At 40.6% G+C, this 18,473-nt stretch overlaps 1 protein-coding gene across 4 annotated transcripts in view; it reads left to right on the top strand.

Annotated features, from left to right (window-relative positions):
* trim9 (tripartite motif containing 9) overlaps positions 1–18,473 on the top strand; it is a 40,020-nt gene that overhangs the window by 7,961 nt on the left and 13,586 nt on the right. For all 4 annotated transcript variants that reach the window (XM_068721699.1, XM_068721701.1, XM_068721700.1 and 1 more), the window contains exons 2-5: positions 6,611–6,706; positions 7,743–7,865; positions 16,861–16,971; positions 18,103–18,256. In XM_068721699.1, coding sequence (XP_068577800.1) covers positions 6,611–6,706; positions 7,743–7,865; positions 16,861–16,971; positions 18,103–18,256 — 484 coding nt within the window. The remainder of the gene's footprint in view (positions 1–6,610; positions 6,707–7,742; positions 7,866–16,860; positions 16,972–18,102; positions 18,257–18,473) is intronic.

Here is an 18,473-nt window from a genome sequence, read left to right on the forward strand (position 1 = left end):
TTCTATTTGACACATTGAGACAAGATCAACATGTACAGGCGACTAAATGATCTGCAGAAGACGCCGCCGTCGCCTGATAAATCCAGCGCCGACAAGAATAGATCACTTCTGCCCCATATCCTGCTGTGCTGTCCCAGGTGTCCGTCAAATAAGGACTCTGTTTCTGACATGATAAAACTGTGGCAATTTTTTAATATCCTACTTTCATTGCCTTTCCTTATGTGTGTGTGTGGATAGTTAACGACTTCTTCTGCATTATTGATGATGGCAGATATAAGTGATGAATAATGCACCAGCCACTTAGGTTCTGCTTGTGGAAGATGGGTTTCATATGGGAACTTGTTAAACACGGAGGAGTATCACAATCTGGCCAAATCTTAACTCTTCCAGCGTGTTGGAGGATGTAAGAGCTTCATTTTTAACAACAGAAAGGTTCCCAAGACGGTAAATATCATCAAGTCGCCTGCTTAATATTTCAAACTGTATTCTCTGAGGGCTGCGGCAGTGCGTGTAAACAACCGCAACCTTTCATGTTTGAGTCTCTGGTTACTGATAACTGTAGGGGCGAAACACAATCAGTTATCAAACTGCAAAATAACATTAATTTTGTTTTTCATTTTATGTGATTGTAGGGTTTCAGTGTAAGTTGTGTATTTGATGTCTTCTGTCACAAGAAGATGACCTCGGCCTCTGTTTTTGTTTACGGTGTGGAACCAAAAGACTGTGTACTAGGCTACACACAGGATTAAATGAGGCTAAAGAGACTGTTGACAGAACACCAGAGAAAGTACTTAACCCTGAAGCTCTGAGAAAAGAGCAGGGCACTTAAAACATTTCTCTGAGAGGTAACGCAGCTTTTTGAAAGTAGGTTATGGGAACTCAAAATCTATCTTTATTCTATTCTATCTGGACACATTTTATATATATATATATATATATATATATATATATATATGTATATGTATATACATGTATATATACTGTATATGTGTGTGTTTTTTAATTAGCTTGAGGAGTAATGCTTTTCCTCTGCTGCGACTTTAAGAGCTTAGCAGTGACATTACACCTACCTCCCTCTTTCCTTGCACTTCCCACTTCCTAGTGGGGGCTTTAATCCAAATTGGCTCTGATGCCTCTCTGACATCCGCGCTTTCCTGTGACAGATTGGTGAGTTTGCCCGGCCACAGAGAGAAAATGAAACACGCCGAATGGCCCTGAAGCCACTTGTGAATTATTCATGCCATGCATGTGTTCCCACTCGGCTTAATTACTGAGATGATTAGTGCGCCCAAATAGCAGCGACATCCTAAACCCCCCACCACCTCAACAAATCCTCCACAGCTCATTGCAAACATTCCAGCATCGTCCCCTCTATGTAAATGTTGCATGATGCTTTTATTTCGACTGTCCCTGCACAAGCTTGAATGTGCTTTTCATTGATGTAAGTGTTGTTAATCACAAACTCTTATAAGCCTCGTAATAGTTCTCATCAGTCAGTCGGAAATCTCTTCATGTTGGCCACAGTTGACCGTTCACTAACACTTTGGACAGTGGCCTTTTTTTAGCCTTTCCAATAGATAAAACATGAAAGCAAAAGTGTCAGGGATTAATTAAACAATGTGTTTGTCTGCTGTAAAGTAAACTGCAAACATTAGCATGCTTGGCTAACTAGCTTAGCAAAGCGAGATTATACATTGGGCCTAAAGCCCAACTTTAGGTCCAACATATAAGAGTGGTATAGTGTCTTATATTTTTAGTCCAAAAACCTCAAATCAGTATCATAAGGAATGGATTAACAGTGTTTTGCTAACGTAACTGCGGTCTTTAGCATGTCCAGATAACTAGCATTTTCAGAAGGATGCGGCCACTGAAAGCGCTTTAACACTACATGTCATTCACCCATTCACACCATAGACTGTATATAAGAAGTGGACATAGTCATCGTGACCACCCTAAAGCATTCTCCGCTTTATGGTCTATTTTACTCTAAATGAACCATAATTTACTAAATGAACATCATTTAGTAGTAATTAGTTTACAATGTTTACTGAGGTAATAAATCAGAAGTAAGGTCATTTTCTCATAGACTTCAATACAATAGGACGTCTTTTTGCAGAACTAAAATGACCAGTAGAGAGAATGTAAGTTTTAAAGCGCTTCCGCATTGACTTCACTTGGTAGAACGGCGGTTGAATTTGGAAATCGAGCCACCGAATTCCTGATTGGAAGACGACCTGCTCTACCTCTGATCTACAGCCTCATCCATCGGCTTTGGCTCCAGCTTGTCATTTCTACAGGCTATTTGCTAAGTTACCGTCGATCTTATAGGCACAAATAAATATAGAATTACATAGAAACAAAGGACCACTTAAAATACAGACAAAGGGCTACGTAAAATGTAAATTATGTACATAGTGCTACAAAATATAACATAATATATGGAGAACATAAGTTAATAATACTAAATTTAGAATGAGAAGTATAAGGAATATGGGCATCAAACACATACAACATACAACCAGAGCAAACAAGCACACAAAAAATGCTGAGAAGTCTGTTAAGTGGGATAAATATAAATGCAAAAATAGTGTAATAGGCAAGGCAAGTTTATTTGTATAGCACATTTCAACAACAAGGTAATTCAAAGTGCTTCACATAAAACCATTAAAAACATCAAAACAGAAGGTAAAAGAAAAGGAGATTTAAAAACAATTAAGAACATTCATGGAAACATTAAGAACAGTCATTAAAACACTAAAAAGCAGTGTATGAAATAAAATACAGTAGTAAAATGCAGGAAAAATGATTAATATCCTTGAATCTGGTTCAATTAAAGGCAGCAGCAAACATAAACGTCTTCAATCTTGATTTAAAGGAGCTGAGGGTCTCAGCAGACCTGCAGCTTTCTGGGACTTTGTTCCAGATATGTGGAGCACAAAAACTGAACGCTGCTTCTCCATGTTTAGTTCTGACTCTGGGAACAGAAAGTAGACCGGTCCCAGACGACCTAAGAGGTCGGGATGGTTCATAAGCAGCAGATCAGAGATGTATTTTGACCCTAAACCATTCAGTGCTTTATAAACCAACAGCAGGATTTTAAAATCAATTATTTGTTGGACAGGAAGCCAATAAGAGATAAATGACAATATTCTTTGAAATGTACAGTATGAATGCAGTATTAATGGAAGAGTAAGAAGAAGCTTGATTTTCTACCTGTGTCTGAAATCAAGAAGTCATTGTTTCAAAAATGACTATGAATTTTTAGGGTTATAACTTCAATGATTGTCACTGTGTCGGCGTGAGTAAAGAAACTACGCCTGTCGAACTGGGAAGCTTTTGGTGTCTGTCCCATAGTGATCTTCATCCCATTTGTTGCTGAAGTCTGTCTTTCCATATGTCGACCTGCCGGCCATGGCACTGTTGTCTCCACCAGGCAGGAAGTAGCCGTGAGCTGTGCAGAAATAAAACAGCCTCTGTTTTCATGGCACGTTTTGACCTGGTTTTGAGGACTGAGCTCTGCAGGCTCTCGGACAGACTCTGCGGAAAAACGCCTCCAGACAATCAAGTGCTTTTCATTTCATCTGCTCTGTCACTGCACGCACGCTGACTGTTAACTGGGCGAGCTCCCTCAACGTCCATCGCTGTATCACAGAGAGGAAAATGAGAAAGCTGACCGAGAAAATGAACTCCAATTTAGGACAAACTGAAAGGGCAGGTGTGAGTGACTCGGCTGATGTGTAATGAAACCGCCAGAGTCTGAGGGACGACTTGAGTTTGATTTGCAGGATCTTAAAACGATGAAGTGAAACGGAGACTCAGAAGTGGTCTCATCTCGGAAGGGGAGGCCGACCCGGAGCAGACGAACACATCAGGAGACAAGGATGCGATTTGTATGCTTTTAAAATGTCTTCCATTCACATGTTTATCCTCTTAGGTAAACTATAAAACATCATAAAAGAATAGTGCGGCCTTTTGGGAAATACACTCATTTGTTTTCTTACCGAGAGTTAGATGAGAAGATTGATACTACTCTTTACATTAAATATGAAGCCAGCAGCCAGTTAGCGTAGCTTAGCATAAAGACTGGAAATAGGGGCTGGAAATGGCTCAAATTTGCACATTATATCTCAGTTCATGTTTATATTTATTATGTTTCCTTGTTTAAAAAAGTCACTGCACCCAAGCTGCAACTTGTCATTTTTACACTTGTTTGTAAAATTTAACAAATGAGATATAACATGTTAGTAAGATGTGAAAATTCATGCATTAAAACTTTAAAGTGCTGAAATAACTTAATTGATTGACAAATATTTTGGTGATATAGTTTGTTGCATACTGTTCCCAAAAGTTTGAGAATGAGCTTCCGTACTTAAACTTTGGCAATCGATTCATTGGTGAAGCCATTTAGCGAGTAAAGATAGTGAAACATTTGTTGGTTTCTGCTTCGTTAATATGAGAAATTGCTGCATTTATCAGTTTTAGTGTGTTGTAAACTGAATACCTTTTAGTTTTAGATGGTCGGTCAGACAAAATAAGCAATTAAAAGATATCACCCTGATCTCAGGGTGCTTGTGACAGACATTTTTCATTATAATTTTACATTTAAATGATATAGTGAAGACCTCATTAGCAGCAGCCTTACAAGCCTATTTGTCCTCTGAAGTCTGTACATAGGCTTTTGAGATGTCCGTGTGACAAACAACCTAACTTCGGAGAAAACATACAGTTCATCTTTTTTCATTCTTGGAGGTCTCTGGAGATGTTGAAATAAGAGTCCCAAGTTAACAAAGAGGAAGTTTCTTCCATAAAAGTTTACATTTCAGTCTTTGCTCAGCTGTTACCGGCTCAGACCATCCCTTGGTGCAGTAGACTCATGTTAGCGGCAGCTGTCATGGTTTCCCAAACTCTGAGGTGAAAGGTCAGCCGTTGGCCCCCGCAGACAGATTCCCATTCGACCAGCTTACGTCAGATGCCAGGAGCTGCGCTGACACAGAGTTGTTTTCACAGTGTTTTTCACTGTATCAGCTAGTTCCAGGTTTTATTGCTCTCTTCCGGAGTGGAAGTGATTTTTTTTTTTCTTTCTTTTTGCCCAATACCCTTTTTTCCTCCCAGGAGACAATACCCTCCCCAAGTTGACGGTTGTTCACTCAACCATACAAGGTTCCCACAGGGTCAGGCCGCGTCCTCTCGCCCCGTCACCTCTTTGTTCACACAACCTCGCTTCACATACATGAACACCCTCTGTCTTTTCCCCGCTATCCAAACAGGAGCATTTGTGTGTCATCGCACACATCCAAAGCAGTGGTATTTCCCATCACATGTACAGAGCTCTGCTCCACATGACCAGGGACTGTAATCCAATAATAAAACCATGCAAAAGTCAAGGGCTTTATTGTACATAAATCATCTTAGTTTTAGTTGGAAATGTCATTTTGTGTGTGAGAATAAAGCCGACAGTTCGTTTGGTCTCAGGGGCGAAAACTTTGACTCTTCAAAATGTCAGTTTCTCAGCAGCGATGAAAAGCAGCTTTGTTTGTGAATTTGAATTCATCCAAAACTTAAAAACTGACAAATTAGGAGATTTTCACAGCATGACGGCTGTATATATGTTTATACGCCGAACATTTTGAACTTAACAGGCCACACTGGTCTGGGAATCTACATCTAAAATAACTTAAGCTGCTTGGAATGTCATTCTCTGCTGCCTCCATGTGTCTTTCCTGTCAATCTCAAAGGTCCCATTTAATAAATGTGTCCTACACATGCATGAAACAAGATGCAGGGTTTATTTGGGAGTACTTAAGTTGAGAGTTATAGTCAAAACTACAAAAACCTCCTTCACCACTTAAAAAAGGATGAGCCTTTGGAGCGGGAGAAAGCTGTTGATAAAGCAGTTACTGGGGCTGCAATGATTATTATCATTAGCAATTAATTTGCAGATTATTAATATCTTGATTGACTGATGTTATTAAGAATTGTTTGGTCTAGACATTGTGTGAAAAAAAGCCTAGATTAATTTCCTAAATTGGTTTTGACCAACCAGCGGTCCAAACCAGAGTTCTTCAGTTTACTATCACATAAAACAATGAAAATGATATGTGATTAGAGGGGTTGGCTTAAATGCCCCAAACATAACATTACTTTTTATTAGGTTAAATATTTGAATATGTACCTGAATGCAAGATGAGTTAATAAACACATTTTGAATTTTAATTTCTTTTCATTTAATTTTACAAGAAGTGAAAAGGGGGGATTTCTTTTTGTTTTGCAATAAATAGAACTATAAGCTCATAGATATTTATTTATGACATGGAAAATCTCTTTTTATAATGATTTTATTAATTGAGTATGCCACTTCCTGTTGGCTATATTCCTGTCGCAGTATGTCACATAGCTTGACTAACACTGCTGCCAGTTTGAACCCTGCAGAAAGAAACGTCCATGCATGAGTAAATCTTGTCCTACTGATGACGCTTGTTTCTGAGGATTCAGCACCTATTTATATATATTGGAGTGTTGATTTATTATTATTTAAATGCAGTACAAACCCGTATCACTCCATCGCTGCTGCTGCTTCTTCCCTAACATCCTCTCTCTGTGCTCTCCACAGGGTCAGCTGTCTCAAGCTCTCAACGTGCTGTCGGACCGAGCCACTGAGGCCAAAGAGTTCCTGGTTCAGCTGAGAAACATGGTGCAGCACATCCAGGTACTTAAATACACACAAAGACATGCAGATGACGGTGGCTTTGCTCACTCATCCTCGACCCCAGGAGCAATGTAACCTGTCTCTCACCCCCCCCCCCCAGTCTGATCCCAGGCTGTCCACCACTGCACGCCACTGCAGTAATCAACAGAAACAACACATCAACCCTTAATAAATTAGAGTCAGTAAAGTGGTGGATGTTTTAGTATGTAGCATGATCAATTCTAAAGTTGGACTAAATATATTTATGCTGAAAATGATTTCATATGTGGACACAGACTGCCACTCTAATTAATACAGATTGCTATATTTAGTGAAACTTAAGTATTACCTTAGTAACACCAGCGAAGCATTTCTCGGCTGCAGGTTTCAGGTCTTTTGAACGTGTGAGCGAGGGTATTGATTTGAGTGTACATTCAGTGGTATCACATGTACAGTACTTAGTGTAAGCACAATATATTGACCGGGAATAGATTAACATGCTGGACAACCTTCTTCTGTGCGTGGAGACAAAAGCTGCATGCCGTCAGATTTAGAGGCCGATTAGAGGAGGAAGGTGGGATTAAAAGCCCTCGCTGATTATTGACAGATGAGGCTCCAGGGAAACCCGTCGTGGTGGGAGATGCAGGATAGGAAAGGAGGCGAAGGAGGAGGAGATAGTTGGGATGTGTGAAAACAAACTGAACGGGGCATAATTGTACGTACACTACTCACTTCATGATGATTTTATCCACCCACCTCATTCGATGACGAGCTACTGGAGGAGATGTGTGAATGAAGATGCATTTTTTAAATTAACTATAAATCCTATTATCGCTATATATTTCAATGTGCTGCCATTAAATTGGATTACCTAAGGGATTCACTCATTTAGTATCTCCTCTGCTTTTGGTTTTGTATACTGTATATTTTGAATTGAAAGTTCATATATATATATATATATATATATATATATATATATATATATATATATATATATATTGCATATTTCGTCTTTTAGATGCGTTATTCTTTTCAGCCTTTGCCTGTTGTCTTGCAGGAGAACGGAGTGGAGTTTGAGGCCTGTTTGGTGGCGCAGTGCGACGCCCTCATCGACGCCCTGAACCGACGCAAGGCCCAGCTGCTGTCTCGAGTAAACAAAGAGCACGAACACAAACTGAAGGTGAGTGAGCACGACCAGACAAAGTAACATCCAGTTCATCTCAAAATGTCAGAGACGTATGGGGGTGGTGTGTTGTGGTGTAGTGTGAATATGGCAGTTTTTGCATTAAACATTTGGGAACTGGAGCTGGATTTTCAGATTGGATAAACAGTCTGCAACAACAACTTAGACCTGACAAAAATAAATGCCACAATATTTGGGATGAATGATGTATTTCAGACAACTGGTGGCTTCTTGATTGGTAAGAAAATCACATCAATACTGGCTCTACTGAAATGAACTGAAACCATTTGCTGCCTGCGAGGACGGAAATTAATCTAAATATTAATGTTATGTTTTAAAAATGGTCCGCTGTTTTTTTAAACTCCCATTTTGAAGATTTCCTCAACGCATGCACATTTTTTGGGGGGATTTAGCACAAGAAGTAAAACTCGATTCCACTGATTTCAGAGACATAAAGTGTCACATTTTGTCTTTACACCATCTTCAACACATGGAACGAGAGGACATAACTGAGAGAGGGAGTCAACAGGAGAGGAGGAGGAGGAGGAGGAGGGAGAGATACATTTGTGCTGTACAGCATCCAATTTCACGCTTGGACGCTCTGTAGAATCAAGGTTTCACACGTGTAGGTGGTTTGAGAAACACAGCCTGTGCATGGCTTCATGTGAGCATGCTCATGCACTGACACATATTTTGCTTTCTTTTCTCCATGTATGAAATATTAAGATGTGAGGCATTGCATGGAAGTGCCTCATAAATCACTGACAAACTGAAAAACTCATTTTCATTTAATTCACATTTAAGGAGGACCAGCCCCTTTTCTTTGTGTGTTTTTGAGGTTTACATTTTGTCCATTGAGAAGTTTTGTAACTGAATTTTTTATTTATTTTTTTCTCTTTAAACATTTACAAACTGGGCTTAACATTAAAGCAACAGTTAAATATTTTGGTAATTGTGCTTATTCACTTATTCGGTAAAACCACATCCTGTTTTGCACAAATTACAGAAACATACAATGTGTTAATTAGGGAGGTTTAGAGGTGCTGGTAGTCAGATGTACTTACCTTTGGACAGAGCCATAGCTGCTTCCAGTCTTCATGCTGTGATAAGCTAACTAGCTGCTGGCTGTAGCTTCATAGTTGGCGTACAAACATGAGAGTGCTGTCGATCGTCTCATCTAACTCTTGGCAAGAAAGCAAATTGTATTTCCAAAAATGATTTCCTTCAGCTTTTTCTGGCATAGCACCATCAGACAGTTGGGCTTAGAAGTGTTATCTGGAGAAAGTATTGATCCCCTGTCCACAACTAACTATTACATTTGAAAATGAGCATTTCCAAGTTTTAAATTCAAACATTTAGGGGCAAAGACCGAGCTGAATCTGACCACCATCCCTCCTTCTGCAAAGAAACCATGACAGGACACACAATAACACTCTATGCTCCAGTCAACAGAACGCGTACGTTTTGCAGGTTAGACATATAAAAGCTCTCACTCTCACAGCACTCCTCGGCTGCAGTGTCACAACTCTCAAAATTACAGCAGCTATTACTTTTTTTGTGCCCGTAGACGGAACACACTGCGACATGTTTACAGGCTGCAGCTCTAAACTGCAGCTGTTGCTGCTTTTACTGCCCGTAGGCGGCGCTAGTTGGACTGGAACTGCAGGTTCAGAAAAGGCAGATGTGCCGGACCTACTTTTGGGCGCCATTTTGAACGCTCAAAATGCAAACTGTGTTCCGTTAATGATTGGTTGGCTGTTAAGTGATGGATGGGTGTTTAATGTGGGGCATCGGACACAGACGGCGGAATGTTAATGTATCTCAGCGCAGATCTGATCCCTCCTGTCAGCCAACAGATCGGTGCCTCTGTGTGTCGTTCGCTGAATCTTAATGCCAGAATGGCACATTTCTCCGTGGCGGATCTGATATTCCTTTTTACTGCCCTGCTCACTCACTCGAGGACACGGCTTCCATCACAGGAGTTTCCCACAGAGTCAGTGATGCAAGAAACTCTCACTTTCACATGTTCTGTGCTCCTGGAGGGCAGCTCGGACCGTTTGAGGTAGATATCAGCCGCAGTAAAAGTGGGGAAGATCAGTGGAGGCATCGCTTGTTGCTCTGGAGTGCACCTCCAGTAATTGGACATGGCCGGTCAACGGGATGCTTTCTGCTTCATTAGCATGTGGCTCAGCTGCGGGAGTCGTCCGGCAGCCGTAATTGAACGAGACACATTTCTGTCCCGCTGCACTCCTGATGTTGATGTAGCCCTTTCTGTATTTTCCAGATGTAGCATCTCAGATATGATTTATTTACACATGAAAAGCAGATTGTTGCATAAAACAAAATGCCAGCAATGCATCTTATACCTGTCCAATTAAGAAACTAAGGAAGTGCCCTGATTAATCCTGCTGATTCAGTCACACAAAGCTCTTTTTATGTGAGGAACCCATTAAAACAAACTCAATTAATAACAATTTAAACTGCTGCAGCTGACTCGGCGTCTCCTTCCTGCTGCTCTCCTCTGGTACTGCACGCGGACGCCAAAGCCCAGTCGCCATGGGGACGTGGTGAGCTTGTTGTTTGAAAGCTGTGGAGGCGAGAGAAGTAGTCCTTAATAACATGAGTCAGCTTCTGTTTTTGTCCTGCACATCAGGAGGACTGACCCCTGTGTTTGATCAGAGAGACGGCAGAGGAGGAAGGTGGTTTCATGGCAGTTTGTCACACTGAGCGGTTACAAAAGCTCCTTCACTCAAACATCTGCACAGCGGTGCTTTCCAATGTATAGCCAAGGCAAACCACCAAAAACCTTTACTGGGGACATACTATATGTACTGAGATCATGACCTCCTTCACCTCATTTAATATCTGTAGCTTCGTTCATTGTTTTATTTTATACTGGGAGCTATTTTTTAGACTGATTTCCTTCTTTTCAGGCAGCCATTTTTCTCACTTTATCTCAGTAAGCTTGTTTAATTAATTCTCCATCACAGTGAGCTTTTTACAGGCGTCTATATTTTGTTAAAAGTTTTCCACAAAGAGCAGCGACATTCAGGAGCACGTTGGAACACTTTGGAATCACAAACTGTCCCTTAAAACCGAGCACATAATAATAACACTGAGGAAACATTTTGACATTTTAAAGTCATTCAGCAGCAGACGTCTCAGATGTCTGAGTTTTCCACAAGCACTTGAAAGCACCAACATTAAGAGTCTTTAAAGGAATAGTTTGACGTGTTGGTTAATGCACTAACTTTCTTACCGAGCTTTAGTTCAGCAGATGAGGAAACGTATAAGCATCAAGGCTGGGAGCAGAGGGAAACAGCTAGCCTCTAAGATTCATTGATTCTTGTTTTTTTGTGTAGATTACACAAACAAACATATTAATCAGAGCTTCAGAGATATTAGTAGGCAGATTGTGTTGCCTTTGGACGGAGCCAGGATAGCTGTTTCCAGTCTTTAAGCTAAGCTAACCACCAGTATAGCGTTTTATTGTGGAGAATGTATTAAATATGATCAAACCGAGCCTTTGCCGTCAGTCCCTTTCACTGTATGTCATCTGGGAGTCAGCAGTGAACTGATGAGGAATTCTTCTGAGGGCTTATTAGAGAAACACAAAGTGAATCAGAAACTAAGCGTCTTCTGCGTTTGCCACCGGATGCTTCGTGCTCTGCACACCCAGCGCGGGTCGTTTAATGAGTACAGCTGCATTGAGGCTATTTTTGTTTCCACCGTAGTGATTTGCTGACCTCCCTGTTGACTCCTCGTCATCTGACTAAGTGTGTTGCTCCAGGGGATCCCTGCTACCCGGATTCCTCCTCTTTTAAGCACTCAAACATGGGGAACGGTTTGGACTGCTCAGAGATGAACTCAGGAAATGTATTTTTTAAAGAGACACTGAAGGCAAATATCGAATGATTAATTCTCTCATGAACAACCGTTTTTATGGCTGCAGTGGGATCTTCAGCAGAGAGGATGAGCATGAAATATTAAGAATGCTGCTGTATTCAGTACGGGTATTATTCATCAGTATTTGTGTTATTTATAAAGTACTTTTTGTTGATCCACAGAAAACTTTTTAAGGCTGCAACTACATCATTGATTAATAATTAATAATTTAGTCTTCATAATGATAAACAGTGTCCATCCCTGTTTTACTAGACTTCAACGTCTTCATCGTCATATTTTTTGTCTATACTATAACTATACAAAACAGATAAAAGCAGAAATTAATGGTGATTTCTGTGTCATTGGTACTTAAATATGACTAGTTGGATAGTTGTTGATTCTTTTCCAGTCTATTGACATTGATTCATTGTTTCAGCTCTAATAATTTGTTATTGAGCTAAAAATGCAAAACATTCTTTAGTTTAAGCTTCTACAATGTAAAGTTGCTGCTTGTCTTCATTTTGTATTATTGTAAATTGAATGTATTTGGGTTTTGGAGTGTTGCTCAAACATTTTATGACATTTTGTAGACTAAACGTATAAACAATTAATTTAAATTATAAATGAACATTAAAATAGCCCTGACACGTCTGACATTTCCGAGGTGAAGCTCATCTTTCTGTTGTATTTTCTGTGCATCAGCCTGAGTAAGAGACACATTAATGCCGAGCGAGAAGCGCCTCGATCCTCGCTGACAGCTGAGCGTTTGTGGAAGTGGCCCCTGTCACTTTCTCTGACCGTCACTGCGGCGTGTAAGGAAGCAAAGCAGGAAGTGATTGTAATCCCTTTGCTCTTCTTCCTTTTATCTTGTAACAGTTTGATTTAATATTTCCCATCACAATACCTCTTGTCTCTCTTTTTGTCTTCCTCCTCTCCTCTCTTGCTGTTCCCTCTTTCCTCAACCTCCTTTCAACCTCTCCTCTTTTGCCTCCATCCATTTCCCTTCTCATCTTTCTCCTCACTTCCCTCTCCTTCTGTCGCCACATGTCAGTTTCATTTCATCAAATCATCCTCATGCACCCAATGTCAAAGTCTCATATATTTCATGTCAGGGTCCTGGCTGACTGTAAGCCAGCCGGTGCTGCTGCTGTAAAGGGACAGGTTAGGTAAGGTGACTGCAGCCTCAGTATCTCACAAGGCCAAATGTGCCGCAGTGGCCTAATAATTGACACAGAAAAAGATAGGAGTTAATTTATTACACAAAGAGGCAGCAGGGCCTGCTGACTCACAGTACAATATATGCAGCTGATTAGATACTGGATAATATTGGCCCCCTTTTGAAATATCCTGCCACATTTGGTTGTTGTCAGTGCCGGTGCACGAATTTGGTTAACTCTTTTTAGATTTTACGACCCACAACTTTACTGTTTTGGTTCAGTCTCATCAAGTTTTCGGCCCCAGCAGGCAACCGTTTTGAGCGGAAAAAGCTTTAAAGAACCCTCTGTACACTACCTGCTCAGCATCAAGAGGTAAACAGACACAGTTAGAGACTAGCTGGTGAACATAGTGGAGCATTTAGCAGCTAAAGAGTCAGATACTTCCCTCTGGAGTTGGTGGAAACCAAAAACTGAGCTAAAAGGAGACTAAATATTGGATTTACATGCATCAGGTGGCCAGAAACAAGACTCCAAATGAAAGATTATACTGCTCTGTTTTGCTAACAAGTTTGCCATATCAACTTAAATGTTGATAGTATGTCAAAATGTATGGTTACTGTAGGTTTTAAATAGAAAAATGACCATTTAAGAATCAATTGTCATGTTTTAGCAGCTCCTTTTATAACAAGAGTAATAACATGATTTAATGAGTAAGAATACACTTCTCACCTGAGTCCTTGGATGAAAGCCTGCTGTTCCAAACATGAATAATATCTGGAAAGTAAAGCATGTTTTCAGCACTCTTTTGCCTTCTTGTTGTTTGGGATCGTTTCGGCATCGCTATGGAGCTACTGTGACGACGTGTTTAATCACCTTACCATGACAGCCACATATGTCGTTTGAGGACGGAGTTCGTTTCCGCCCGTTAGCTCCGTTCATCTCTGCTTCTGCAGAAACTGTGGCCCACTTCCACTGTCCTGCACTCACCCCTCTCTCTCCCCCTTTTAATTCATTACTCCCACATCTCTTCTCTCTCCAGATGCTTAATTTCCTCCCACTTCAAGTTGCTGTTGTCCCTTCTTTTTTGCGTTTGATTCAGGTGTACGAATCTTCCTTACACTGATTATCCGCCGATCAGCCGGCAGAGCGTTGTTGCCGCAGGCAGCTTTTTTATATCTTATTCCAAAGTTGAATAACAGCAGATTTCAGGAGAAGATGACTGGAATGCTGAGAGAAGCTGTTCAGTAGGCAGTGAGAGTGGAAGGAAGGAGCGGGGAAAAGGACAAGATTTGACAAAAGTTGTCTGCAAAATCCCTCCACACGTATTGTCCTCTATGAATTAAGAGATTGTGATTCTAGCTGCGTGTGGAGGAGTGACAGAAAGTCTGATTGTTAAACAGGCAGCGACAGCAGTGAGAAACTCTTCCTGGATCCACGCCAGGCCACTGCAGGGGTGAGGATGTTCCAGGCTTGACACAGCAGGGAGGGTTTTGCCCCCAGCCAGAGAAATATAAATCGAATCATCAGAGCCGGAATGAGATTTCCTGCCCTCACTGTATGGGAAGAGAGGTTAAACACGGTCCTCCTCTGATTGATTACAGCACTAAAAGGGGGAGTAATTAGAAAATGATTAGTTGTGCTCTGTAAATATTAATTTACTTGAAAGTATTCTTTTTGCAGTTAATATTTAATCCTCTCAGAGTCCAATCAGACCTGCAATTTGTTTTGTTTGGTCACGAGGAAGCAGCTGATGAAGAGGAGATGAGAAAGTCTTTAGTGGTTCAGAAGTAAAAATCTTTATTTTAAATGTCTCCGTTCAGTTAAAATAGTTTTTTCAGTTGCCTAAACAAACCAAACTGGGTTTTGAATGAAGCACGTCAAACATGATGTGGTGCCCTCAATCATAAACTGAAAAAAACAAAGTGATTATCACACCTCATTACAAACCCATGATGTGCAGCCAAACAAGGTCATTTGAGATGAAAGTAAACAGTGGTTAAAACACGCATCACGCTGTGTTAGTGGCACTGGTAGCCTAAAGATGATGCTGCCATTTTGGCCACAATCAATGTTATATTTGTACACTTTACATTTAAACAATAAACAGCAGGAGAAAATACAGATTTGTCAAATTTTGCTGAATGTTGGTTGATTCGGACGTTCAGTGTGCAGGACTGCTTCATAGATATATTAGGTTAAAGGGATTTTTGTGTCAAATGCTTTGATTTGTCACGTTTTTAATTTCAGTGAATCAGCCAAAAAACGGCATTCACGTCAGTTTCCTGATTGAAATTCCAGAAAAATGATAAATCATAATATATATCGCTACTGTAATGTAAAAAAGTATATGAAAGGACTGAGAGTGGGGATATGTGATTTGAGCAGAGCAGTAGGAATGGGGTCCAGGGTACAGGTACAGGATTTCATTTTTTGGAGGATTTCCTCAACATGGCTCTCCTGAACCTCAGCGAGATGTAGAGGAGACAACACACTCCCAGATAAGGTGTTGGTGTCAGAGGGAAGCATAGATGGAGAGCTGGACATCAGAGAGCGAATGTTGTTGACCTTGGATCTGAAAAAGTCAGTGAAGCTGTTGCATTGCTCCTCTGTAGCCTCAGTATATACTGTATTTTATCTACATTGCCCACCCATACTTCTCTTATGTTCTTATGTGTCTCACAGTAATGCTACATACAAGATACTGAATAATCTATTACTGTATGAAAGTCTTTGCTGTTTGTCGAGTGTCAGTGCTGCAATGCTTGCATATTGATGCTGTGACTGCAGTCATCAGTAAATCATCTTTATGTACTGTCGGTCTGCAGAAAGGATTTTCCTCTCCATTCAGCCTCGGAGCCCCTCAGATAGCAACAGTGAAGTTTCTGTTACCTAGCAACCCTTTGGTCCAGCACCTCCGTTTATTCCCCACTGTTGTGAGGAGGCTCTGTGGACATCAGTAGTGTCAGCAGTGGAGAGGGAATCTCCCAAGTCTTATCAAATATCCAGTCAAGTCAATAGAATATCTTGGTGTATGTGCGATAAAGAGCGCTTTTTTCTTATTGATTTAAAACGGCTCCCTTTCATTCAGATCATGTTATAGGAAGATAAATTATGGATGTGGGGGAGGGATGCAATAAAAAACGATTAAAGGACTGAAAAAAATCTACGACTGACAGCAGAGAATTCCAAAACATCTGCATGTTTTTAGTGTGTGGCTGCTCAGAAAGACAGAAAAATATTCTGCGGTCTCGTCTCTGATTTAGCCGGTGATGTTTAAACGCGTGAAAACAAAATGTCACTTTCCTTCCGTTAACGGCAATAACAAGTCGCCGATGTCCCTTTCGGCCTCCTCTTCCTCCCTCAATCTGTGTGCGAGTCTCAAGAAGGAAAAATTACTCAATCAATCACTTTGACAATCCTGCTGCTAATCTCATTATTGGTATTCCTGCTGCTTCTCTTCATCCATTAACAGCCTTGTTTAATCTGTGGTCTCCAGCCTCCTCCTTCCATCCTCCCTCTTTTCTTTCTGTCCTTCTTCCCTCCATTGTCGTCATATTTGTTTTGCCTTAAGCTCTCTCTGCATCCATCTTTCTTCTCCTCTACTCTCCTTTGTCTCTCTTCTTTTCTCATTTATCAACAATTCTGCCACCTTTTGCATATTTACTCCCCTGTAATTTCTCTCCATCTCCAATCTTTCCTCTCTTTTTTTTTGCCCTATTTATACTCTACAGCACTCGCACACTTTATTAAACCCTCTCTGTGCATTTTATTCATGTTCCACTCGAGAGTGATTACACGAAAAGGGTGATGATTAACATATGATTATCTTCCGTATATGCTTGTTGTTGTTGTTGTTGTATTATACTTGCAAAACTTGATTTCCTCGTGGGTGTTTCTTCTTTTCTTCCCCATAATCCTCTCTTCTTTTTTTTTCACCCTTTTTTTCCCAGGTGGTTCGGGATCAGATCTCCCACTGTACGGTGAAGCTGCGTCAGACCACGGGGCTGATGGAGTACTGTCTGGAGGTCATCAAGGAGAATGACCCCAGTGGCTTCCTGCAGGTATGACACACGACAAGTCTCTGATTCTGCTAGAAGCTACAGCTTAAGCTTTTTTATGTCTTGTTTTTGGATGGAAGCCTGGCTTCTGAATTCACATTGAAATTCTGCTGTTTATTCTGCTGGCTTGTAAAGCGCTGATTGGTTGAGGGCCAAAACACAAGTCTGATCTCCTGCTTTATTATGAACCATCAAAACCTTTCAGATGGTCGTCAAAACGAAACACGGGGAAGCAACATTCGGTTTTTATGCAGCACATATCTGGAACAAACTCACAGAAAACTTGATGTGAAGTAAATGTAAAGTGATCTAATTTGAATTTTGCGCTTTTGAATCGGCAGTTTCACCCATTTTGCCACTTGTGGTGGTAAGTCTGGTGACATTTCTTACGGGAGGCAAACGTATGTTTTAAAAAAAGAGAAATTCCTCCTAAAAACTGGTAAATTGCTAGCTGTGAATTTGGCTCAGACCCAAATCCCTTTAGATAAATTTGACTTTACTTCAAAGTTAAAAATATGTACAACCAAATCTGAGCTGATAGATGACGTTGAGTTACAGTTTGTTTGTTGACAGGAGACGTTTTCACTGCCTTTGCTGAGCAATTTCACCTTGTTAAAATCAAACTTGCTTGACATCTTCAAGTTCAACCGTTTTATGGCTTCCATGTTTTGTTTTTGTGACTGAATCTGATGAGCAAACACAGTATCACAGTATAGCAATGTATGTGGTTGGTGGTGGCATGAGATACCGTTTACTTATTTTCCATGTCTTTTTAGCATGACCCAAAAACATTTTTCATCCATTACGGTCAAATATTTATAGTGGAAACGCTTATTTTAGACAAGTTATCCTAATAATTTCATGATCATGTCCTTGGAAGTTTCCTGGGAAAAGGCATTCAAGAGAATGCACTTTCTTCGAAAAAACTGCTTTTTTTAAACCCAACTAGATATTATTCTTTATATATGTTGGGTTGTTTGCTTGCTTGCAGACATCTTTATATCTTCTTTCACATGTTTGCATCTCCAGCTGATCTACTGTTAAAGTGTTTTGGGTGAAATCTGTGGGGTTTTCTGGTTCCAGGTACAGTTTTTGTTATTAATGAGTAACAGTTAGTTCATTTGTTGTCCTCAGATCTCCGATGCTTTGATCCGGAGGGTCCACATGACAGAGGGCCAGTGGGGGAAGGGAACCCTCACCCCCAGGATGAACAGCGACTTTGACCTCACTCTGGACAGCGGACCCCTCCTGCAGACGATCCACCAGCTGGACTTTGTCCAGATGAAAGGTAAAAGAGAGGAGATAACAGCTTCAGACACCTGAGGGATTTATACAAGAGTGGGCTAAAGGAGAGCCGGCACAGCTACTTTTTTTTAAACTCAAAGAGGCAAGTTCAAGCCCTCATGAGGGCTAATGTCTTCTCTACTGAAGACAGTAAATCCCTACCACCCTGTGAAGGAGATTATCTCTGGTCAGACTGATTTCTGTTGTGAAAAATCACTATA

Source organism: Cebidichthys violaceus, unplaced genomic scaffold (assembly GCF_023349555.1).
Source record: "Cebidichthys violaceus isolate CVI_PGR_0920_01 unplaced genomic scaffold, fCebVio1.0.p SCAF_28, whole genome shotgun sequence".
Taxonomy (NCBI): Eukaryota; Metazoa; Chordata; class Actinopteri; order Perciformes; family Stichaeidae; genus Cebidichthys; species Cebidichthys violaceus.